Source organism: Coenobita brevimanus, chromosome 57, assembly GCF_032717465.1.
Source record: "Coenobita brevimanus isolate Jiangsu-jjx chromosome 57, ASM3271746v2, whole genome shotgun sequence".
Lineage (NCBI taxonomy): Eukaryota > Metazoa > Arthropoda > Malacostraca > Decapoda > Coenobitidae > Coenobita > Coenobita brevimanus.
In genome coordinates, this window is record NC_137010.1 from 26776567 (window position 1) to 26801824 (window position 25258).

The 25258-nt window shown below is 40.6% G+C and overlaps 1 protein-coding gene across 1 annotated transcript in view; it reads right to left on the reverse strand.

Moving 5' to 3' along the window:
- Window positions 1–25258, reverse strand: part of RhoGAP102A (Rho GTPase activating protein at 102A) — a 216876-nt gene that overhangs the window by 81565 nt on the left and 110053 nt on the right. The window contains exons 9-10 of the mRNA XM_080274052.1: window positions 15200–15390; window positions 13601–13701 (exon numbers count right to left, since the gene is read on the reverse strand). Of these exons, the coding sequence (XP_080130178.1) occupies window positions 13601–13701; window positions 15200–15390 (292 nt within the window). The remainder of the gene's footprint in view (window positions 1–13600; window positions 13702–15199; window positions 15391–25258) is intronic.

The window sequence follows — 25258 nt, forward strand, 5'->3', positions numbered from 1 at the left end:
AAAGGTATATCTGAGAAAATCTGATGGAGGGAAGAGGTGAGGTAGGCCATGGAGAAGGTGGAGGGATATGGTGGATGAGTGTGTGAGGAAAAGAAGTATGGAAGTCGCTGAGGCTAGGAGACTGACAAGAGATCGAGCTGGCTGGATGAACACTGTGAGGAGAAGTGCATGGTCAAGGATTTGGCACCCCTTTTTAACATGACAGCATCCGCACTGACCCTCTCGAATATATTGATGTGAAGCTACAGAATGTGGTGAATGTTTCTGGCATATCAGATACAGCCAGGATTCCAGGAGCTATAATGATTAGAGAATGGAAGTGTGGCCCATTGGACTGGGCAAACTTGGGATGTCTGGACGTTGCTACTCCTCACCCTGCCCTAGGGTGGGAGAGGAGGTCTGGTTGATGATGATGATGATGATTACTACCATTATTATTATTATTATTATTATTATTATTACCATTATTATTATTATTATTATTATTATTACCATTATTATTACAGCATTATTATTATTATTATTATAGTACACTAACATTAGCCTCACTGAAGCAGACTGTATACCCCAAAGGGCCCAAGTGAGGGACAAATAGCCAAGAAGTAATTAGGTAATGACTCAGCAAAATTTCAATAACACCAATTTTAAAGGCCTGAACACTCATCATATACACAATATCATAAGTTACAGTATCTTAGAATTTAGTAACTGATGGATGGAATCAAACACCTAGAGCATTGTGTCCTATAACATATACTGTATCGGGAGAAAAGACTTGATAATTTATCTGGTCACACAGGCTTGCTGAAAAGGTTGTGGATCATAAAACAAGAAGGTGCTGGAGGGATGCTTTCAAGCTGGAGGTACCAAGGTAAATAAGCAGCTCGTATTATCTGGTTATTTGTCTCTCTACTCCCTCTCTTTCCCCTAAAAGGAGGATGGAGCAAGAGAAGGGCATTTTCAGCCAGCAGTCCACTGGGTCCACATCCAAATAAACCTGGGGCCACAACAACAACAAAGCACAGGGATGTTCTACTAATGCTTGGGGTCAACTGTTATAAAGAACAGAAGCTAAAAATAATAATAGCTGCTTAGCAGGAAATAAAACACCACAATGGCAGAAGTTGGTCAATGTATGTACACAACAGGGTCCTTCATCAGAATAAGACAGCAGTCTGAATAGTTTGTCTTTTATTAGGTATCTCTGTGGGATTTGCAAGAGTGGAAAAAATAAAATTAAGTACAGAACAAAACACATCAGGAAAAAAAGAATAAGACCAAAAACAGGTATGACTAGAGGCATAGAAAGCAAGAAGGACATGCTACAGTGTGGCAAGTACTGTGCTGTAACTTACAAACTTTCACAGTACAGATGTAGAGCAGCAGAATTTCATTTAGAGTCACTACAACTTGTTTAGGCTTCCTGGATTACTAACTCTGATAATTTACTATTACTGTAAAGCACATTTAAAACTACACATCAAGGATATGTACTTGAAACTAATAAAAGTAATCACTATATTAATGAATGGACTCGATGAGTACTTACTAGTGTATATATTTAGCTTCTACTTATGAGCTACATTAAAGTACTGGAAATCTGGGATAAAAATACACCATACAACAATCAGTAAGTGTTCAAGAAGTGTAGTTTTAAACCAGATGACATGCAAGGAAGTAAATTCAGGAATGAAAGTGAACAAAGATAGAAGAGAAAGGAAGAGATAAGTGCCATATGAAAAAGGATGCAGGAAAGGGAGGGAAGGAGAAAGAGGAGGAAGAGCACCCACTTATCACAGAGCACAGACAGATGAAAGGAAACAAAAATACTCACCATACAGGAAAAAAATTACTATATAAGGAAAATTCACTCACCATGGTTGTGCAAAGGCCTAAAGGGGTTGTATAGTAAATGGAAAACCTGAAGGTAAATTACTCATAAAGAGACAAACTTACTCACCCATGATGTTTCCTTATGGCCAAATTACTCATTCTGTTTCTCATGACAATGATAAATGAAGCTGCTTGGGATCAATTTTGCATGATAAAAGGGATAACGTATTCATAGGCTAAATTATTAACTGATTTTTTACTTTACTGTAAATCAATGAAAGTAAGACTCAATCTAATGAGTCAAAATTACTTTAACTTGGCTCAATTTTTCATAATTTTGCAGCCTGTTTCACATAGCTCAGTGGCAGAACACAATAATGTGGCTTTACAGTCTTTCTGCAGAATTCGTTGTGAGATGCATCATATTCTAATGTTAATCTATTGTTGTAACTCAACATTCAAGATGGGAGATTTTTAAGTCAAACTAAAGTGAACAGAGTACAGCAGTCTGAGGGTGAGTGTGACACTGAAAATGGCACAAATGGAGTTAATTACAGGAGTTACTCAGACAACCATGGAGTATTCCTGACTCACTGCCATAATTCTCACACACACACACACACACACACACACACACATACAGAGAGAGAGAGAGAGTATATACCGGTATATACATATATATATATATATATATATATATATATATATATATATATATACTGTATATACATATATTGGGGGAGGCGGTGGCTGAATCGGTAGAGAGGCGGTTTGCAGTCCTAATGGACCCAGGATCGAATCCCGGCTGGGGCAGGGAACAGTTTAAGGATTTGAATTTCCTAAAAAGCAGACTTTCCTGATCTACCAGATTGACCCGTCGACATGTCGTAAAAGTACCCCCGCTAATACCGGTACACCAGTCCTGTATGAGACAGCCCTAGCATGTATTCAATATGGACGGTGGGTGTTAGCGCCGAAGTGGTGACATGTGGAGGTGTAGGCGGACTACTAGGCCTTGGGATAGGCCACTGCCCCCAAGAAATAGGCCCTGAGCCTTTGCCCAGAGTCGGACACGTAAAAATATATATATATATATATATATATATATATATATATAGTAAGACCTCCCTATAACGGACTAATTGGGGCCCAAACCATTCCAAAAAATAAGAAGGTCTGATAAAAGCGACATCCGGACTTCCCCCTGCTAATCCGGACTTTTTCTGATATATCAGACATTCCAGACCGCATAAACGGTTTTTAAACTGTTTTGACTACCATTGTGGTGCTGTACTGTGTTATAACTTTACTACATTAATCAAATGGTATAATATACAGTAAGCTTGCCCCAAACATGTTCTCGCCGAACGCACTCACAATTATACGCGGTAAGTGCTGGGATACCTGTAAGACAACATAAGATTAAAGAACCATTACAAAAACTATAAATTTATGCAAGAGAGGCCTTTGAATGGCCACATCCTCGAACATCAGTGCAGCATGCATGGTTTGCTTTGATCACGTGATCATGCGATTCGCTGTACTGCTTTTCCATGGTACTATATTTGTAAGTTAAATATTTACGTTACTGTTCTGGTAAGTTTATGTGCAAGTTAAACTACTATTAAATAATGTTAACCCGTCACGTCCCGAGGTTTTCCGCACCTCCGACATCCCCCAGTCCCGAGGTATTTTCGAATTTTTTTTTTTTGGCTAAAACCTTCGCTTTTGGTGAGAAACATCGAAAATTCATAGAGAAATCGCTCACCTGAGGTTTAAAGTGCCCAATCCAGGTAGGAGTTCCTCCTTACCTGAGTGGGTTTTCTAACATGCTGACACCAAAGAAAACGAGTTCTATGGGAGGGTAACTATTTTATCCACTCATAAACGGTATTTATTTATTTACTTGGTACGAATGTATATGTAGTATGACAGTATATTGGTTTTCAAGCAGTAATAAAGGCATTATAAGCATTGTTTCACTCACTAACTAATCACCATACCTGACCTATTTTTGCCACACTACCTGATCATTATTTCTGGCTGTTTCTTCTTCTAATGCTATGTAAACATTGTCCTCCACATTGTCATCGATTGGGGAATCAATCTGGCCCTGAATAACTTTACTAGCCAGGTCACTGGTAACAGGTCCTTTGCCAAGACAATGGCGTGAGGGGGGGAGGGGGGAGGTTATGCAGTGTAAGGCATTGTCCCTGCATGGTATCTTGTACAGGAATAGAGGAAGGTGTCCCGTGTATACATACGAAAAATCACGTGCGAAAATTGAAAATTGTGCAAATTAGCGACCTTGCAATTGCACGACGTACTGGTACGTCGCCGGGACTGGCAAATGCAAATCGTGGTGACGTACTGGTACGTCGCCGGGACTGGCAAATGCAAATCGTGGTGACGTACCCATACGTCGTCGGGATGGGGCGGGTTAAAGCAAGAAATAAAGTCTTATAACCAGTTTACCTGATAGGCATCAGAATATTGCCTTGTTTATTTGTTTGTTAAAGATTTGCTATAATGCTTTTCCACAGTACTGTATTTGTACGTTAAATATATACTGTTCTGGCATGTACTTGTAAGTTAAAGCATTAAATAAAGCCTTGTAACCAGTTAACCTGATTTATATGATTACCCATGATCGGCGTCAAGTCAATTCGCTGTCAGACAATTCCCCATCAAAACATGGACGATTCCCCGTCAGGACAATTTGCACCCTGGACAATTCCTGGTTATTCTATAAATATACTTATTATTAATTAATCAATACTTTTATCATCATCCATGTTCAATCTGTACATGGATGGGGTAATAAAAGAGGTACAAGGTAGGGTAGTGGATGTTGGAGTGGCCCTGGTGAGAGAGGATAGTGTTTGGAAACTCCCTGTGCTGTTGTTTGCAGATGATACTGTGTTGTTGAGTGAAGACGAAGGGGAGCTGCAAGGCTTGGTGGATGAGTTTGGGAGAGTGTGTAAGAAACGGAATCTAAAGGTGAATGTAGGGAAGAGTAAAGTGATGGTCTTTGAGAGAGGTGAAGTCAGTGAATGTACAGCGAGGTTGGATGGTGAGGAATTGGAAAATGTGAGTACGTTTAAGTACTTGGGTAGTGTGATGAGTAAGGATGGAGGTTTGGAGGGTGAAGTGCTTGAAAGGGTACAGCAGGGAAGAAAGGTTGCTGGTTCTTTGAAAGCAGTGATAAGAAATAGGGAAGTGAGCATGGAAGTGAAAAAGTTACTACATGACAGTATTGTGATACCAACTCTAACGTACGGAAGTGAAGCTTGGACGCTGTTGGAAGGACACAAGTCAAGAGTGACAGCAGTGGAAATGAGTTATTTAAGAGGAGCCTGTGGAGTCACATGGAGAGACAGGCTGACGAATGAGGATATAAAGGAGTGTTGTGGTGTTGATGTGGATGTGATAGGAAGCGTTATGAGGAACATACTGAGGTGGTTTGGCCATGTGGAGAGGATGGAGGGTGAAAGACTGACGAAGAGAGTGTATGTGAGTGAGGTGGAGGGGGAAAGAGGGAGGGGGAGGCCGAGGATGAGATGGAAGGATGGGGTGGAGAGGTATATGAGAGAGGGGGGTGTGAGTTGGGAGCAGGGGAGTGAAATGGCTGGGGACAGGGCGACTTGGAGGCGATTTGTTTGTGGCCACCCCAAACGGGACTGAGGCGTCTGGCAATAGATAGATAGATAGATAGATCATCATCATCCAGACCTCCTTTCCCACCCTAGGGCAGGGTGAGGAGTAGCAATGTCCAGACAGCCCAAAACTGCCCAATCCAATAGGCCACGCTTCCATTCACTCATCATTCAAGCCCCCAGAATCCTGGCTCTATCGGATACGCCAAAAAACATTCACCACGTTCTGTAGCTTCAAATAATCGTATCCGACAGAGTCAATCCAGACGCTACCATGTTAAAAAGGGGTGCCAAAAATCCCTGATCATGCACTTCTCACAAAATTCATCCAGCCAACTCGATCTCTTGTCAGTTCCCTAGCCTCACCGACTTCCAAACCTCTCTTCCTCACACATTCATCCGCCATATCTCTCCACCTTCTCCTTGGCCTACCTCGCCTCCTCCCTCCTTCAAATTCGCTCAGATATACCTTCTTCACCACTCTATTGTTATCCATTCTCTCCACATGGCCATACCATCTCAGTACACTCTCTTCAATTCTGGTGTCCACCGACTTCCTCGCTCCGCATCTTTCACGAATCACATTATTTCGTATCCTATCCACCCTCTATACTCCACATACATTCCTCAGTAGTCCCATCTCCACTACTCTTACTCTTGACTTTTCATTTTCATGCCACACCATGGTCTCACATCCATATGTTAAAGTTGGCACTAACACTCCTTCATGTAAGCCTCATGCAGCTGCAACACTCAAGCCTCTGTTTCTTATCAAGGCCTTCATTGCACCAGCTACTTCTCTTCCTTGTGTCACTCTACTTTCACCTTCTTTTGCACATTTTCCTCTCTATTCTATCACTGTACCCAGGTATTTGAACTCTCTCACCAATTCCAGTCTCTCTCCATTCACTGTTACATTGCACTGGGAGTCACCTTCTCTCTCAATAATCATCACTTTACTCTTTTCTACATTTACTCTCAAGGAACGACGCTTACAGACATCAACAAAAACTGCACTAGCCTACCAAGTTTTTGCCCGGTACTTGCAAGCAGTACTGCATCATCAGCATACAACAAATTTGAGATATTCCATCCATCACCACTCATTACCAATGCCATACCTCTCTCCATTACTCGTGTTCATCACCCCATCCATATATACATTGAACAACCATGGGGACATCACACAACCTTGTCACACGCCCACACTGATCGTGAACCCGTCACTTAGATGCCTATTAACCCTAACACATGCTTCACTATCACCATAAAGACTCTTGACGGCACCTAGCAACTTACCCTCTACACCGTACATGCGCAAAACTTTCCACATTCCTTCTCTGTCCACTTTGTCATATGCTTTTTCCAGATCCATGAATGCCATAAACACCTTATGGTCCTTCTCACAAGTCTTCTCTACTGTCTCACTGCAAATATTTGGTCAACACATCCTCTGCCACCCCTAAAGCCACCCTGTTCATCACTCACTAGGACTTCTGATATCTCTCTTACTTTCTCTATAAAAATTCTTCCATATACCTTCCCTACCACACTCAGTAAGCTTATGCCACGATAATTCTTGCACTCACTTCGTGCACCTTTATTTTTGTACAGGGGTACAATCACAGCCTTTTTCCACTCTGCAGGCACAGTTTCATTCATCCATGCCTTCTTACATATCCCCAACAAGCACTTCATTCCATTCTCTCCACTACATTTAAGCATCTCTGCATACACCTCATCAACCCCAGCTGCTTTCCCATTTTTCAGCCGCTTCACAGCATTCTTTACCTGTGTAAGTGTCACGTCTCCTGGTACTGCATTCCTTCTCTGCACACCCCCAAAACCAATCATGTTTACAGCTGCTCTGCTCTCTCTATCCCCATTCATTAGGCTTTCAAAATATTCTTTCCATCTGGTCCTTACTTCATCTCCATGGGTTAATAATCTACCACCTGCATCCTTCACACCATCTCATTTCTTTCCGCTTTCACTTCTACATTTCTGCACCTCTTTCCAGAATAACTTTCTATTTTCAGAGTAGTTCACATTCATTTTTCTTCCTAGATCCTCATTTACCTCCTCCTTTTTCCTCTTCACTAGTCTCTTTACATGCTTCTTGCTCTCAACATATTCAGTTCTTATTTCAACTGAATCCCTATCCTGTAACCACTTTAGCCACTTCTTCCTCTTTTCCTCCACCGCTCTCTCTACCTCTTCAACCCACCATGCCATACCTTTCTTCTTTGTTGTTACTCTTGCCACACCACACACAGCTTTAGCATTCCTAACTAAGCAATCCCTATATGCATTCCACAGTCTGTCCAGATCCATTTCATTCCAATTCAGTAATTCTAACTCATCCTCTACTTTGGTCCTGTATTCATCTGCCATTTCTTTGATCTTCGGCTTCTCAACTTTCAGTCTTTCTCCCTGACTGCTCCTCTCTCTCCTGATCCACCTCACTCCTCTCAGCTTGATCATGCATATCATAATCATATCATCAATACTTTAATAACTATATTTCATGGGGATCCATCAAAGTCTATGTTCAATGGCGTAGGCTTTGGATATTATTTATTAGTTGCACCTTTAGTCAATAATTAACTTGTTTCTTCCTCGCTGTTGTCGCCTTTGAATTATATTCTAGTGTCACTCATAGCTGTCTTCATTAATGACGGCGAATTGTCGTTATTGTTGTGATGGCGAACTGACTTGATGGCGAATTGTCCAGAAACCAATCACGGCCGGAATGTTGTCTTGTGTTTACGTATTTGTATGTTGAAGTTTTGCTGTGCTGTACTGTATTTGTAAGTTATAACATTAAATAAACCTTCTAACCACTTAAAGTGCTTCATATTGATTACCAATGGCAGATAACAGCAAAACACATCATTTAGGGCATCTAGGGAGCATAATATGGGGTAGTTAAAACTTACGCGGTTTCATGCCGAATGCGCCACGTTTGGAATGAAACCCATGTGTACGGGGCGAGCTTGCTGTATATGATAATACTGTACTGTACACTGATAAACATGTCTTTTATTTACCTTACTGTGGTGACCATAGCTGAAGTGGTCAGACAGTCCAGACTGCTTCTGGCTTTATCAGACTTTTTCGAATACTGTATACAGGAATTTAGTCCAGTGGCTCCTTGAGTCCGATAAAAGCAAATTCCGGTCTATTAAAGTCCGTTATATAGAGGTTTTACTGTATGTATGTATATGTATATATATATATATATATATATATATATATATATATATATATATATACACACTCAAATCTCGATTTAAGGGATCTCCAATTAAGAGATTTCGGATTTAACCCCTAGGCGCCGGTCCACGTCATATGATGTGTTGGTAGAGGCCTACGGTCTACGTCACATGACGTTTTAATTTTTCGTGGGGATGTCTGAACTTAGTAGCGCGCCATATGGACTCAGAGTATTGTCCCGGCATGGCTGGTACGTGGCGTAATGCTGGCTGGCCAGGGGAGGGGGCAGGGGGTGGGAGGGCAGCCCAGAAGTGAGGAGGGCTGTGGTGCAGGGTGGTGGGAGGCCAGCGTAGGGAGAGTGTGGCCTTGGAACCAGCTGATACTGGTTCAGGGTAGGGGTAGCGGTGAGGAGGGGTGGGGTGGGGTGGGATGGGGAGGTGGGGAGGGCTACTAGGGGGCCCTGAGGGGTCCAGGGGAGAGTGTATGGGTGCTTGAGTACACTTGTACTGACCACAGCCAGACTTTAAGGAGTATCATACTGTCAAGAGTTACTAAAAACAGTGAAATAATGTGTAAATAGTTGTAAATAATAATGAATAAATAAACAGACATAAATTTGTTAGATAATAAGTATAATGGAAAACATAAAATACGCCAATCATTATTAGTTACTTTCCTGTGTTTTTTTGCTATTTTAGTTGTAATATTCTGTTCATACGGCATTGTGAATTAGTGAGAGAAACAAACACATGCTCAACACTTATTTTGGCGTGATGTAATCATCCCTCTTCCCTCCACTAATACCGCCAACACACCACCGCGACCTTGAACATGCTCAGCCCAGCTACCACACACCGGCTCCCTCACACCACACCACCACCTCCAAATCGCTAACAGAGAATAAGTACGTGCTTTTTATGTGTTTTTTCTCATTTGTGATTGATTTGTAAAAAAAAAATAAATATATATTTGGGGGAAAATCGATTATCCTGAAAATAACCCGGTTCTGGGACGTGGATGGGTAAACCCATGCCCGGCACCTAGGGGTTAAGGGACTCCATATTCTACTAGACAAACGGACAAGACCATTAAAAAAATGATACGTAATGTCGAGGTCATACACATTAATATGCTTCTTTATACAGTACCCATAAAATAATATTCATAATCATATAAATAAGTAAGATAAGTGAAACAATCATTGCATTTCATAATACGATTGTCTTTATATGTGGTAAAACAATGGACATTTTCAAGCACGGGACAAGTTGATTCCCCATTTAGTCCCTAAATCAAGGTTTGAGTGCATATATATATATATATATATATATATATATATATATATCAATCAATCAATCATTTCCTGTGGCACCCCACGGGATGCATAGGGCCTCGATGAACTCTCTCCACCAATATTTGTCTCTTGCCATCTCCTTCAGGTCCCACCAATATATATATATATATATATATATATATATATATATATATATATATATCCATGCATCATCTAATCCTACATTGCCCCATGAGGAGTGTAGAAGCCCGTGGCTAGGAAAGTTGGTCCTGGAATTTAAGATGAGAGTGACCAGCCTCACTCATCCCTGAGTGGCATTACATGAGCAATAAACCAACCACCCCTTGGATATAGACCTTCACCAACTCGATCAGATTGGAGCACCTCGATTACCCACTAAACCATATACAGTACATATATATATATATATATATATATACAGTATATATATATATATATATATATATATATATATATATATATATACACTCAATCCTTGAGTAACACGTGGTTTAGTAACACGTTTTTGTTCTAACGCGGTCAGCATAATGAGACAAGTCATGTCAACACGCGGAAAAACTCGAGCTCACGCGGGAAGTCAGCTGGCCTGGCGACTAAATTTGAAAGTTGCGCGCGATGACGTCACCCTCTAAACTCTGGGTACTTTTCCTGGGCGCATAGTTCCATTCTGTATGGGTATTGATTTCAATAACACACCCAGCCACCTAAGCCAAGCAGCCCTAGTGAGATAAGTTAGGTGTTAGGTTGAAAAAATTTTGCCTGGGAAACACACTGAGCATATTTTTGAGAAAAACCTATGGTTAGTTTTGAAACAACTGGGCGAGCATCGTTCCTGGCTGAGGGTTCCCAGTGGTGAGATGAATACGCATACAGAATGGAAATATGCTTCATGGGCACACTCAAGGCCAAATGGTTAGACAAAATTTATGGGTTTCGCAATTTCAGGGGACAAAATGGAACGAAAATGTATGGTAATCAGGAAAAAAAAAAAAAAAATCCATGTGTTCTCGTGAGTTAGGGTTCAGTTCCACATTCTTCGTTCGATTTCATGCTTCCCAACACATTTCGGACCAACTGGGCATATGGTTATCAGTCCTTTCTCATGCCTCACCTAGTTCTTACCCACTCATAATGGGTTTTGCAGTTTTAAGGGATGAAATGGAATGAAAATGTTTGCTAGACAAAAAGTTACTCTTTTATCCATGTGTTCTTGTAAATTAGCGTTCAGTTCTACAATCTTCGTTCGATTTAGTGCTTCCCAACACATTTCCAACTAACTGAGCATACAGTTATCAGTCCTTTCTTGCGCCTCGCCTAATTCTACCCCACACTCATACTGGGTTTCACAGTTTTAGGGGACGAAATGGAACGAAAATGTTTCCTAATTAAAAAAAAAAAAAAACTTTCATCCATGGGTTCTCGTAAGTTAGTGTTCAGTTCCATATTTTCGTTTGAAATCATGCTTCCCAACACATTTCGGACCGACTGAGCATATGGCTATAAAATCCTTTCTCGCATCTCACTGACTTTACCTCACAGTCATATGAGTTTCGCAGTTTTAGGGGACAAAACTGAATGAAAATGTTTGCTAACCAGAAAAAAAAATTACTTCCATCCATGTTCTCTCACAAGTTAGCGTTCAGTTCCACATTCTTCGATCTTCTTCCTTATAGTCTTGTATTTTTCGGATTACTTATGGGAGGTAAATAATCGTTTCATGCTAAATCTGTTTCCCCATTGTTTTTAGCTGTGTTACACTATGTCAACTCGTTTGACTCGTCAGGGTTACAGCGAAAGGGCCTGTCCTAAATGTTTAACTACAATTGACCTAACCTAGCCTAACTATACCTAATAATTTAACCTAATCTAACCTAGCATCCAGTTGGGAAATTGGGAGACGAAAACCACCTTTGAGTACGTCAAGACAATCATAGGTACGGCTTAAGGAACGTGATGATAAAATGTGGGAAGTTTTTCTGCAGGAAGTTGTAATTTATCACCCTTAAAATAGTCAGAAAAACACCGAAAACAAACTGGAGGAATATGAATTGAATTGATAAAGTCCTTCTACTGCTTTAAGTAAAGCGTACGTTTACCAAAATGGCAAAAAAGTGTGGAGTACATGAAAGCACCATCATAACGAATTGGAAGGACCAGGAGAAGATAAAGATCGTGCGAAGGAAGTGATGCGAACCTTGTAGCACTGAAAGTTTATATTTGTCCTGAAGCTGACTGAGAAGCTTAGGCCTGTAGGGCGTTATGTGGAGCGTCAGAGAAATTGTCATTTTTACTCCTCCTTACCACCTTACCCCACGTAAATTACCCCCACTTATATGCACCATCAGGTAAAACAGTGATATAATCATTGTAATTAAGATCACCAATTATATTAGAAATAGCATTGACAAAAAAGTCAGGCTAGGTACCCTTATGTTGATACGTAGCTTCCCGGCATTCATTCCCCACCCCCTACCGATAATGTTGTCAAAGTTTCGCCTTCTCGTATCATGTGGCCTCCGGGAGAGACGTTAGGCCGTATGGTTAGACTAAAATTTATGGGTCTGGCAGTTTTAGAGGAAGAAATGGAACAAAAAAAAAAAAAAAAAAAAAAAAAAAAAAAAAAAAAGTACTCTTCCATCCATGTGTTCTTCTGAGTTAGCATTCCGTTTCACATTCTTCGTTCGATATCGTTTTTCCCAACACATTTCGGACTGACTGAGCAGTTTAGCCATATGCTTAGTCTGTCTGAAAAGTGTAGGGATGCGCGATATCAAATGAAGAATGTGAAACAGAACGCTAACTCAAGCGAACACAAGGATGAATGTAATTTTTTCTGGTTAGCACACATTTTTGTTCTGTTTCGTCCCCTACAGCCGTCAAACCCATGAATTTTCATCTAACCATATGGCCTAAGGTCTCTCCTGAAGGCCACATGACACAAGAGATGGCGAAACTTTGACAACAACATTGGGGTTGAGGGGAGGGAGGAAAATACCATGGAGCTACGTATCAATTAAAGGGTACCCAGCCCAACTTCTGTTTTTGTTAATGCTATTTTTAATACCACTGATTTTTTAAATAACAATAGTTACGTCTCATTGTTTTACCTGATGGTGGGTGCAAGTAAGGGTTAATTTACGTGGTGTTAGGTTGTAAAAAGGGGTAAAAGTGAGTTATGAAAAGTCGCCAGAACACATTGTACCATTATACACATAAACATATTGTCTGAGTGACGTGGATTTGGGTACCACGGTCCTTGTCCAGTCCCTATTGCCCGCGGTACTCGAGGATTGAGTGTATATATATATATATATATGTATAATAAAACAAATAGGGGACCTATCACACAATGGAAACCACTCATTTAAATGAATCTTGATTATGTCTCTGGGACTCATTTACCCTCCACAAGACTGACTTACCACTTAACTGATTCTAGACCTGACTAATTCAAAACATCAGTGGCTTACAGATGGTTCAGTGGGTGAACCTATTGCACAGGTAACCCACAGATGACTTACCCACAACACAACTGACTTACCCTGAGTGACTTAAGGAAGGACTAGTGGAATGAACTTACTGGTCAGGGGCTGGGCAGCGACGGCGAAGGAGAATGTCAAGAGCCTCAGGATGTGTGTCCATCAGGTGCTGGTATGTCTCATCAAGCAGTTCCACTGGAACCTGGTAAAGAAGTTGGGTTGTCAGTTACGCAGTTTGTTAAACCTTCAGTTAGTATGTAAAGTAATATGCCTGTCTTCTCTCTCTCTGGGAAAGATTCAGAAATAGGATATGGAGGTAACAGACGTAAAAGTTACAGAGAGAGGTCCCAGTGAACAAGACCTACATTCATTCACCTGTTATCAAAGCCCTTGAATCTCTCAAAGGAAATACCTTCCAAATATCTTGGCTCAGCACATAGATGGCTTTGTCATCCCTTCATCATTATCACCCTCATCCTAAATCTATTTGACATCTGTTATTGTACTGTTCGTATCATTTATAAAGACCGAACATTCTTGCATGTGTCAGCCTCCGTCACTTAATGGCGACTCTCCATACTGCTCGATCTCTGGCAGCCTCCCTATTCTATCCCTCATCCCCGATATCACATTCGATGACAGTGTCCCAGTTTTTTTTTTGGTCTGCCTCTTGCAACCTCACCCCTGACTTTCACACTTCTCACCTTCTGCACCCAGCTGTCATCCTCCATCCTCTCAACATACTCAACGCATCTCAGTCTACCATTCCTCATCACAACACCAATACATTCAAGTTTCATCCTTCCTCTGAACTCCTTAATTGCAATCCTAGCCCCTCCATGCCTCACATTCAGGGACTTACTACACATCCACTTAATCACTGTCATTTCTGTATGTTTGAACCCGTGAATATCCTCTTCCTTTAAGCTCAGGTCTCGTTACCATACAGCATTGTGCTCCTAATACATGCCACATACAAAGATCCCTTACCACAGAGAGAGAGAGCCCTCTCAATGTTAGGAGAGGCAGCTGCTCCCTGAACTTCTTCAAACCACCCTTACCCTAGCCACTGAGCTAGCTCTGGCCCCACCTCCAGCACATAACATGTCCCCCCTGTAACAAAACTCCTCCACACACTCAAGAGACTTTCCAACAAGATCAATCCTTTCAAGCCGACAATCTCTACATACTCTCTTCAGAATACTGCACACACGAAATCAGCATTACTTGTATTTTGCAGACTACCTCTAATACCACTACAACTCTTGACCAGCTACTTATCACAAACAATGCACAAGACCAAATTAGTTCCCAACCCCTTTTGGCAAACTGTATATGGCCACACTCCTGCTTTGACAGTACCAACACCAGCCCTAAATAACATCATAATAATACATAAAATGGATAGGAATGATCCAAAGACAGAAATATGGAAAACACAAAAGTAGGAAAACTACCATCAGAATGCTCAGTAAAACTGTGCCATACATTCTTTCACTTAACATTTAAGCATTCAAAATTGTCTGCTTCATCCTACAAGCTGTGTCATTCATACATAAAGCATCGTCATCATCGTCATCAAGAACTTTTTCCCATTTAATGATGTGGTGAGGTAGGATCAAGAAAATAGGAGAAAGTACAAAAGTGAGAGAACTGGCACATGATCTACCTCAGCTATGGCTTGACCCAAGTTTACTCACCTCAAAGAGTTCCTTGTTGTGATCAATCATGGTACGCACAACGTTGATGACCTCGATGCGTTCCTCTGCTCCATCAGCAAGGGTGGCAGGAGATGGTTGCTCGCTGCCTGGCCGCACCTGGTGAAGGATGTTGGGTGCAAACAGAGTGGCCAGGTTACTGCTGTCCATCCGGTTACCCTGTATGGTCTCACCTGGTAAGAGGGATGGTTTTAATGGAGTTATCACCTCAAAAATACATGAAAATCCTCCAATGTACATAAACTTAACAACTATCAACAGAAAGGTAAAAAATATACATACAGGCAAACCTCAATTTACCATACCCCTAGATGCGATACCCTGGAATAGTGACAGGGATAGAAATACCACCTTACCCCACCTATTGTAGGGCTACCCCCAGTTTTGCAATGGATTCTTTTTTTTTTTTTTACCAATTTTGATATTGTAGACTTTAATTTTGTGTTTAGGGCGATTTATAAACTGTTTTTAGAATTAGATTAATGTGTTTTAGTCATAGGTGGAGTGAACACTATCATTTGGGGTACGGATTCTCGTCTATCAGACAAGGTACAAAACAGCGTGGATAACTAGGCAACTCAACAAACAATATTTCGTGTTTGACAACTGAACTGTCATCTAACCTATCATGGAATACATAGTAATAATTTTAAATAAATATTAATAATTATGAAAAACTTGGAGAGTAAATATTTCATCATTGATGAAAACTGTGACATCGATGTGTTTACATTCGGGCTGTTCATGGAGAAACGTTTTGAAAATACAAAGGAATTCCTAAATAAATGTTGGAAAATAAGAGAGATGAAAATAAAGGAGCCCAACAACCAGAACAGTAATTAAAACAATATGAAAAAGGGCCTTTAAACAGGCTATCCCAATCGCATCATCAATCAACAAATCATGTGTTTACTTTCGGGGTGTTCAAGGGAAAATGCTTTGAAGATACAAAGGAATTTCTAAATAAACGTTGGAAAATAAGAGAAAAAAATAAATGCGCTCAGCAACCAGAACAGTAACAAAAATTACATAAGGAGATGCCGCTGAAAAGGCTATCCCGATTGCATCATCGATCACATTCCCCACCAAGGGAATTCCCTGATAAAACATCAGCAATTCTCCATCACAACAACTCGCACCTTGGACAATTCTGCATCATTCATACATTATTATTATTGATAACAGATGTTTATGTAATTGTCCCGGGACCATCTGATGGTGGGATTGTATACAACGCTGCTGCTTCTTTTCTACCGAGTTTGAATATGAGTCAGAGATCGCATTCTCCAGTGACCTTGACTAGGTACAGGTGAAATGGGCACTGGTTTTAGGCTTAGGTTGGCTTCTTTTACAGCTGTTAGGCCATGTACTGTAGATTGGCTCTGAACTTTTTTTTGGAATCATTTGGTTGGGTGTAGGATTTGGATGAGGGGTAAACCCAAGGCTCAAAAACGCATCCCTATACTTTACATGTTAAATCTGCCCTGAGATACGATACCCTGCCTAGCGATGGGTTTTTACTTAACCGCATCGTTAAACCGGGGTATGCCTGTATATATTTTGTCCAGACTAGCTATTCCTTTTCAGTATCATGATGTCTTTTGCTTTTTTAATCTAACAACTGCCAAATCTACTTCATCTAACCAGAAAACCTAATTCCATACAATCATGCACAACATAAACAATGTCTTCGAAATGTTCAGTGGTCACAAGGTATACTTACTGTATACTGGATACTTGTATTCCTACTGGGATGCCTCACCCACTTCACCTCAAATGTGCAAACCACCAGCAACCAATATTCGTTATTATATAGCACTTCAATAAGAAGAAAGTTAAAACATGATAACACACAAGAGATAGTAAACCATTATTATGATCATTCTAAACCTACTGCTATGTCTACATTAACATGGGATGGAGATAACCTGGATGAGGCTGTTTGATTCCTTTGGGGGCATGAATCAGAGAAAATGACACTAGGTACAGTAGATGCTCAATTTAACAAATTCCAATGTGGTGGAAGCCCGAGATAATGGAATTATTTTTTCCCGGTATTTTTGCCCTATTTAACAGAAAATTTCTGTTAAATCGAGCATAATTCTGTTAAGGAAATTTCATACACAATAATGCCTTTCTGGGGGTATTAATTATGGGTTCAGACTGATGTGTGTAGCACTGAGAGTTAGCATAGTTTGCTAGGTTTGGGATAGTTTCAAGGATTTAGTGGAAAATAGCTCAAAATACCAGAAAATTTTCCTTTACACTGAGCCTTGGTTATGGAACCCGATTTAGCGGAAAATTCGAGATAACAGAATGGGGGTTGGCTGAATTTGTTCATTAAATTGAGCATCTACTGTACAATCCCAATCTTATTCTGGGTTGCCAGAGATAAGAAGCTGCTTGCAGTGTGTGATGGATGGTTGGCACGCTAAATTCTCATGAAAGTACAAAGAGATGACGTTTTCTGCTCCCTACTCCTGCTCCTTTTAGCTAACTTTATGACACACTCAGAATATGTTCTTCTTTTCCATTAACATATCCTCCTCCTTCTTATCTCAATTTTTACACTCCCTTTTTTTTATCTTCATCTCTCACTCATTTTCTTTCTCCATCTCCCCCTAACTTTTCCTCTCCACTGCCTCCTTCTTTGTTTAAATCCCATCTTCCCTCCTTTTTCTTACTTCTTCTTTCTCTCCCTAGGAAGGAGAAAGAATCAGAAAGTGGAACCTATCCCGAATGCAAACCCAGAAACAGAAGTGTATATTTTAGAGGAGTTGAGCCCTGATCCAGAACCACCAAAAAACCTGGTTCATGGTTCTGGAGGGTTTTATTTTGTGCAGCAGCAACAAGTGCTTCATTACTGCTAAACACACACCCCAAAACAACTGTTCTCTCCCAGACTCCATATGGAGCACTTCACATAAGGATGGTTACATTAGTAAAAGACAGATCTGCAAGGAACTCTATGGAGCATGTTAAAGTGATACAATACACCCTCAATACAACGAACTAATTGGCACCAGACCCGTGACGTTAAAGCGGATAGTTCGTTAAAGCTGAACACCATTCGGTTCAGTAATTTCCCAGGCATCGTGGCTTTTACTGAACAAAGATCGTTAAATATAGTGTGTTGTTCAGCAGTACAGTCGTACACAGTAACATCCAACTTGGTCTAAATGACTCTTTTCCTCAATAAATGCTCTGTTTATGGCTCCTCTCATGATGCTGGTCACCCACAGACTGATGCGGCATTCTGTGGGATGCGGAGGTGTGTATTTACCTAGTTGTGATATACAGGAAATGAGCTATGCTCATGGGGCCCCGTCTCTGTTTCTCAACAAGTCAAATTTTGCTTTAAACTCGTTAAAGTTTTTAGACTGGACAATCTCTATGTCCAGGCTATTCCACAGGTCTATGCATCTATAAGGAAAACTATATTTCTTGATATCCTTCAAGCAGCTTGGCTTCTTCAGTTTCATTCCGTGTCCTCTTGTTACTCTCGTACCCATACAAACAGATCTTCTCTCTCAATTTTATTTACTCCCATCAAGGCCCTGAACACTGAAATCATGTCACCCCTTTCTCTCCTTTCCTCTAAGGGAGGCAAATCCAGCTTTTCCAGCCTCTCTCTGTATGATAGATCTGCCAGGCTGGGGACCATCTTGGTTGCTGTTCTTTGTATTCTCTCAATCTTGTTTATATCTATCTTTTTGTGCAGGGACCACACTACTGCTGCATTTTCTAACCTGGGGCGGATCATGGTCACTATCAATTTTTTCATCATCTCCTCATCCATATAATGAAATGCTACTCTTATGTTAGTCAAGAGTTTATATATGTGTGTGTGTGTGTGTGTGTGTGTGTGTGTGTGTGTGTGTGTGTGTGTGTGTGTGTGTGTGTGTGTGTGTGTGTGTGTGTGTGTGTGTGTTCTTACCTAATTGTATCTTTACAGGGATGAGTCAAGCTCATACTGTCCTGTGTATTGAACCAACCCTCTAACTATCATCTAATTGCTTTAACATCCTGTCTCAAAAGTTTTCGAGTCTATTCTTAACAGAAAAATTTAAAGCATCTTTCCTATCACAACCTTCATTCTGAATGTCAGTATGGGTTCCATCAGGGATGCTCCACTGGTGATCTTCTCACCTACCTTTCAGACTCCTTGTCATCCTCCTTTCGGGACCTTGGCAAAAGCTTTGCCACTGCATTTGACATCTCAAAGGCTTTCGATCGAATCTGGCATAAATCTTTAATTTCCAAACTGCCTTCTTACAGTTTCTATCATCCTATATGTGCCTTCATCTGCAACTTCCTTTCTGGTCGTTCTATAGCTGCTGTTGTAGATGGACATCGTTCTTCTCCTAGATCTATCAACAGTGGTGTTCCTCAGGGCGCTGTCCTATCACCAACTCTCTTCCTTTTATTCATCAACAATCATCTAAGCTGTACATCTAACCCTATACACTCATACACTGATGATTCCACCCTTCACCTTTCCATTTGGTTTCCGCAAAGTCCACCTCAGCAGTTACTTCGACAAATAAGAGATGAGGCTATGGCACACCTAATGTCTGACTTGGCTCATATCTCTGACCGAGGTAAAAATAATTTTGTTGTTTTTAATGCATCAAAGACTCAGTTTTTACACCTATCAACCTGTCAAAATCTTCCACAGGAGTACCCACTAATGTTTAATAATACCCAGCTCAATCCTGCATCATCCCTGAAGATGCTAGGGGTTTCATTCACTCAGGACTTATCTTGGAAAGATTACATTGCATCTCTTGTAAAATCAGCTTCCAAGAGACTGTGTGTGCTAAGCCAACTCTGTGCCTTCTTTACCCCTGCACAGTTGTTGACTTTATACACGGGTTTTATTTGCTTCTGTTTAGAGTACAACTCTCATGTGTGGGGAGGCTCCCCACATACAGCTCTTCTCAATAGGGTAGAGTCAAAGGCTTTTCGTCTCATTTACTCTCCTCCTCTTGCTGGTTCCTTTTAATCTCTGTCTCTTCGCCGTACTGTTGCCTCTTTATCTCTTTTCCATCGCTACATCAAAGGTCACTGCTCCTCTGAACTGTCTGCTTGCATTCCTCCACCTCTATGCTGGGTGCGTAGCACATGTCTAGCAACAAACTCGCATCCCTTTTCTGTCCAACTCTCTAATGCAAGAGTTTCGAAATGAACGAATCTTGAATTTGGCTCTCTTTTGTATTGTTTTTGCTTTTTTCTTGAATGGAATTGTTTTGCGGGCTTAGCCTTTGGTTCCTTATTCCTCGTATAAAAAAAAAAATCTTAAATTTATGAATTGTGTGTGTGTGTGTGTGTGTGTGTGTGTGTGTGTGTGTGTGTAATTCACCGGGTCGGTCAGGATCACTTGATGGTCGTGATTATCAGCTTTTACCCTCCCGGAAGGGAGCTGAGAGCTCATATAGTCCGATCTAAGGGCAAGGCTGTGACCTTCACACACGCACACACCCGTCCTCTTGCTCAAGGGGGACAGTAACCACCCACTTCGTCAGTGAAACTTTTCGCAACCTGAGCGAGGCGCGAACTCCCGTCCACCAGTTGGCAAGCGAGAACGTTACCACTGCACCAGCGAGCGGTGTGTGTGTGTGTGTGTGTGTGTGTGTGTGTATTTACCTAATTGTGATATACAGGAAATGAGCTACACTTGTGGGGTTCCATCTCCGTTTCTCAATAAGTCAAATTTAGCTTTAAACTCGTTTAAGTTTTTAGACTGGACGATCTCTTTGTCCAGGCTATTCCACAGGTCTATACATCTATAAGGAAAACTATATTTCTTGATATCCTTCAAGCTGCTTGGCTTCTTCAGTTTCATCCCGTGTCCTCTTGTTACTCTCTTATCCCATAAAAACAGATCTTCTTTGTCAGTTTTATCTACTCCCATCATGGTCCTGAACACTGAAATCATGTTGCCTCTCTTTCTTCTTTCTTCTAAGGAAGGCAAATCCAGCTTTTCCAGCCTCTCACTGTATGACAGTGTGTGTGTGTGTGTATATTTACCCAGTTGTGATATACACGAAATGAGCTACACTTGTGGGGTCCCGTCTCTGTTTCTCAGTAAGTCAAATTTTGCTTTGAACTCATTTACGTTTTTACATTGGACAATCTCTTCGTCCAGGCTATTCCACAGGTCTATGCATCTATATGGAAAACCATATTTCTTGATATCCTTCAAGCAACTTGTCTTTTTCAGTTTCATTCTGTGTCCTCTTGTTACTCTCCCATCCCATACAAACAGATCTTTTTTGTTAATTTTATCTACCCCATCATGGTCCTGAACACTGCAATCATGTCGCCCCTCTCTTTCCTTTCCTCTAAGGAAGGCAGATCCAGCTTTTCCAGCCTCTTTCCGTACGATGGATCTGCCAGGCTAGGGAACATCTTGGCTGCTGTTCTTTGTATTCTCTCGATCTTGTTTATATCTTTCTTTTTGTGTGGTAACCACACTACTGCTGCATATTCCAACCTTGGGCGGATCAGGGCCACTCTCAATTTTTTCATCATCTCCTAATCTATGTACTGAAATGCTACTCTTATGTTTGTCAAGTGATTATACGTCTCTCTAACTGTCTTGTTAATGTGTTTTTCAGGTGACAAACTATCCTGGACCAGCACTCCCAAATCTTTCTCTCCTCTCACTTTCATGATTGGTTCATTACCGATCAAATAATTCAGTGATGGCCTCTTGGTACTGTTACCCATTTCCAATATTTTACATTTTTTTGCGTTGAATTTCATTTCTCACATCCGGCTCCAATCATGAATCCTATCCAGGTACTCCTGCAGCATTTGACAGTCTTCCTTAACTTCTACTCTCCTCAAGATCTTTGCATCATCAGCAAACAGACTTGCATAACTGTTAATTCCATGTACCATATCGTTTATGTAAATCAGGAACATTACTGGCGCTAACACCGTGCCCTGTGGGACTACAACTGTTACTTCCCTCCATCCAGACATCCTGTCTTTATTTTTGTCCTCATTTGTCTGTTTCTCAAGAAGTCTCTCATCCACTCCAGGAGGTTTCCCTTCAGTCCTCTTATGTGCTCTAATTTCCACATTAATCGCTTGAGGTACCTTCTCAAAGGCTTTCTCCAAATCTAAATACATAGAATCCACCCAACTGTCTCTCTCCTGTAGCACATCAATTGCTCTTGAGTAAAAGCTCAACAAGTTGGAAACACATGACCTTCCATTTCTGAATCCAAACTGACTTTCAGTCAGCCAAAATGTTCATCTCTTCCGATATTTTATCCATTTGTCTTTAAGGATTCTCTTGCACAATTTTGAGACCATGCTGGTAAGGGACATTGATCTATAATTTTGGAATTCTTGTTTCCTCCCTTATAAACTGGTACTACATTGGCCCTCTTCCATTCCCTAGGCACTGTCCCTTCTTCCAGAGAACAAACAATTAAATCATGTATCTTATCCACCAGGTGTTCTCTGCATTCCTTCACTACCCAACTAGAGATTCCATCTTGTCCTGGAGCTTTCCTTACAGCCTGAGTTTCCAGTAATTTATACACTTCCTGCACTTCCACTAATTATATATACATATCTTTTATCACTACATTTCTAGTCACTCCCTCCCCCTCCACAAAATCGCTTTCTTTAGTGAGAACTGATTGGAAAAATTTGTTTATTATTTCAGCTTGCATTGCCGCATCTTTAAAGACCTTTTACCATTAACAAATTTATAACACAATTTGGGTTCTTCCTTACATTTGTCAAGTATACCTTTTTCAAAGTTCCTTTCTTCCTCTCTACATATTCTTGTATGTTCATTTCTAGTTCTTCTATATTCTTCCTTTGTTCCAATATTACCTCCCTTTCTCCAGTTGTTCCATGCCATGTCCCTCTCATTTTTTGCTATCATACACCTTCTGTTAAACCAAACCTTTTTCCTGTTTTCTTTCCCATTTACTCTTGGCACATGTTTTTCCACTCCCGAATTATATAGGTCTAGAAAGATATCCCACTTCCTCTGCATCTCTCTTGTTTCTCTTAAGTTTCTCCAATCTGCATTTTCCCCAAAATTTCCTCAATCCTGTAAAGTTCGCTTTCTCAAAGTTGTACTGTATCTTCTCTGCCTATAAAGCTCATCTCTTGGCACTGCGTTCCTTTTTATCATCTGGAACTCAATGATCACATGATCAGTTTTTCCTATAAGACAAAGATATTTCAAAGATTCAATTATGTCAGGTTCTTTGGTTAGCAGTAAATCTAGTCTTGCTGGTGTGTCATCGCCTCTAAATCTTGTCTCTTCTTTGACCCACCGGGTCATTATACAGTATTATTTATTGCTATATTTAACAATATACTGCCCCATGAATCTTCACTGCCTCCTGAGTCCCATACCTCCCAGTTCACCTCTTTACAATTAAAATCACCCACTAGAATTATATTGTTGCTTTTCCCAATCACTTTCTGTAGATATCTAACAATGTCTGACAACATCTCCCGGTATTCATTGTCATTCCATGCCCTTGTCTAAGGGGGAACATATACTACTGCAAGGTCTCTCTTGCCATTCTCTCTAGTTTCTAATTTCATATTTATCACTTCAGCCCTATCCTCTCCCAGTTCCACATTATCCACATTTATGTTGTTCATCACTGCTATCATTACTCCTCCTCCCACTTTTTCTTTTCTGTCTCTTCTCCACAGTTTGTATTAACCATCTCTCATATGAATTTCAATATCCTCTCTTAACTTGGTCTCCACAAAGCACATCATATCTGCTTCATGTACCCTCAAGAAATCGTTGATTTCTAACCTTGCCGATTATAAACCATCAACATTGGTATATGCCACTTTCAAATTTTCGTTGTCCTCTCTTAACTTGGTCTCTACAAAGCATATAATATCTGCTTCATGTGCCCTCAAGAAATCGCTGATTTCTAACCGTGCCAATTATAAATCATCAACATTAGTATATGCCATTTTCAAATTTTCGTTGTTTTTTATTCCCTCTTCTCTCTCTCTCTCCATCAGTACCACTTCCTCAATTTCTGATCCACAACTTTCCAACAGAACACTGTCTCCTCTTCTTCCATTCTCTGTTCATTTTTTTCCCTTTGCTTCCTTTACAAGCTCCTTTATTTTAGCTCTTTCTTCCTCATTTGCATCTCTCCTTTTCCAAACATTCTTGAACCCCTCTTTGTCTGATAATTTTCATGTTCTGCAGATGATTTCATTTACCATTACCTGAGACTTAAACTTTAAGTGGCCTCACCCCTCCTTCCTCATACTTTCCTAGCCTAAACACTTCTTCAATCTCTTCCTGAGCTTTGTTGTTACCCTCCATAACCACTGATACTATCTCTTTAGCCTTACTCAATTCTTCTCTTTCCTTTTCTGATCTCACTGTTATATGTTTTTCTTTTACTCCTGATATTATCACGCATTTTTTCTTGTCTGCTACATTCCTGACCAAAGATTCTCTACTTCTTAGTACCCTAACCACTTCCTTCTCCACCTTTTCCTTGCTTTGTTGTTCTATAATATCGTGTGTGTGTGTGTGTGTGTGTGTGTGTGTGTGTGTGTGTGTGTGTGTGTGTGTGTGTGTGTGTGTGTGTGTGTGTGTGTGTGTGTGTGTGTGTGTGTGTGTGTGTGTGTCTGTGTGTGTGTGTGTGTGTGGACTCCACGCTGGTCTGTGTTCCTGCATGTCCATTCCTTTACCGAACAAAATTCATCAAATGAACATAACATTCGGCCAGCTAAACATGGTTGATAAAACTAAAATTCATTAAAAGAAGGCTTGGTATATCGAGGGCTTACTGTACGGTACTCATAAATGCATAATGCATCTGAAATTATGCAAATGGCAGGTTAATGAGTAAAAGTCCTCTAATTGTAAACCACAGGAAAGTAATTCCCTGAGAGCTCATACCCTTCCTATGTCATCCCTATGATCTCAGATAATAAAATTCACTCAGAAGAGACAAGAAATACTGATGAATTACAAGGCTAGAGCACCTACTTCCCATGAACCTCCTCCTGCTTCTC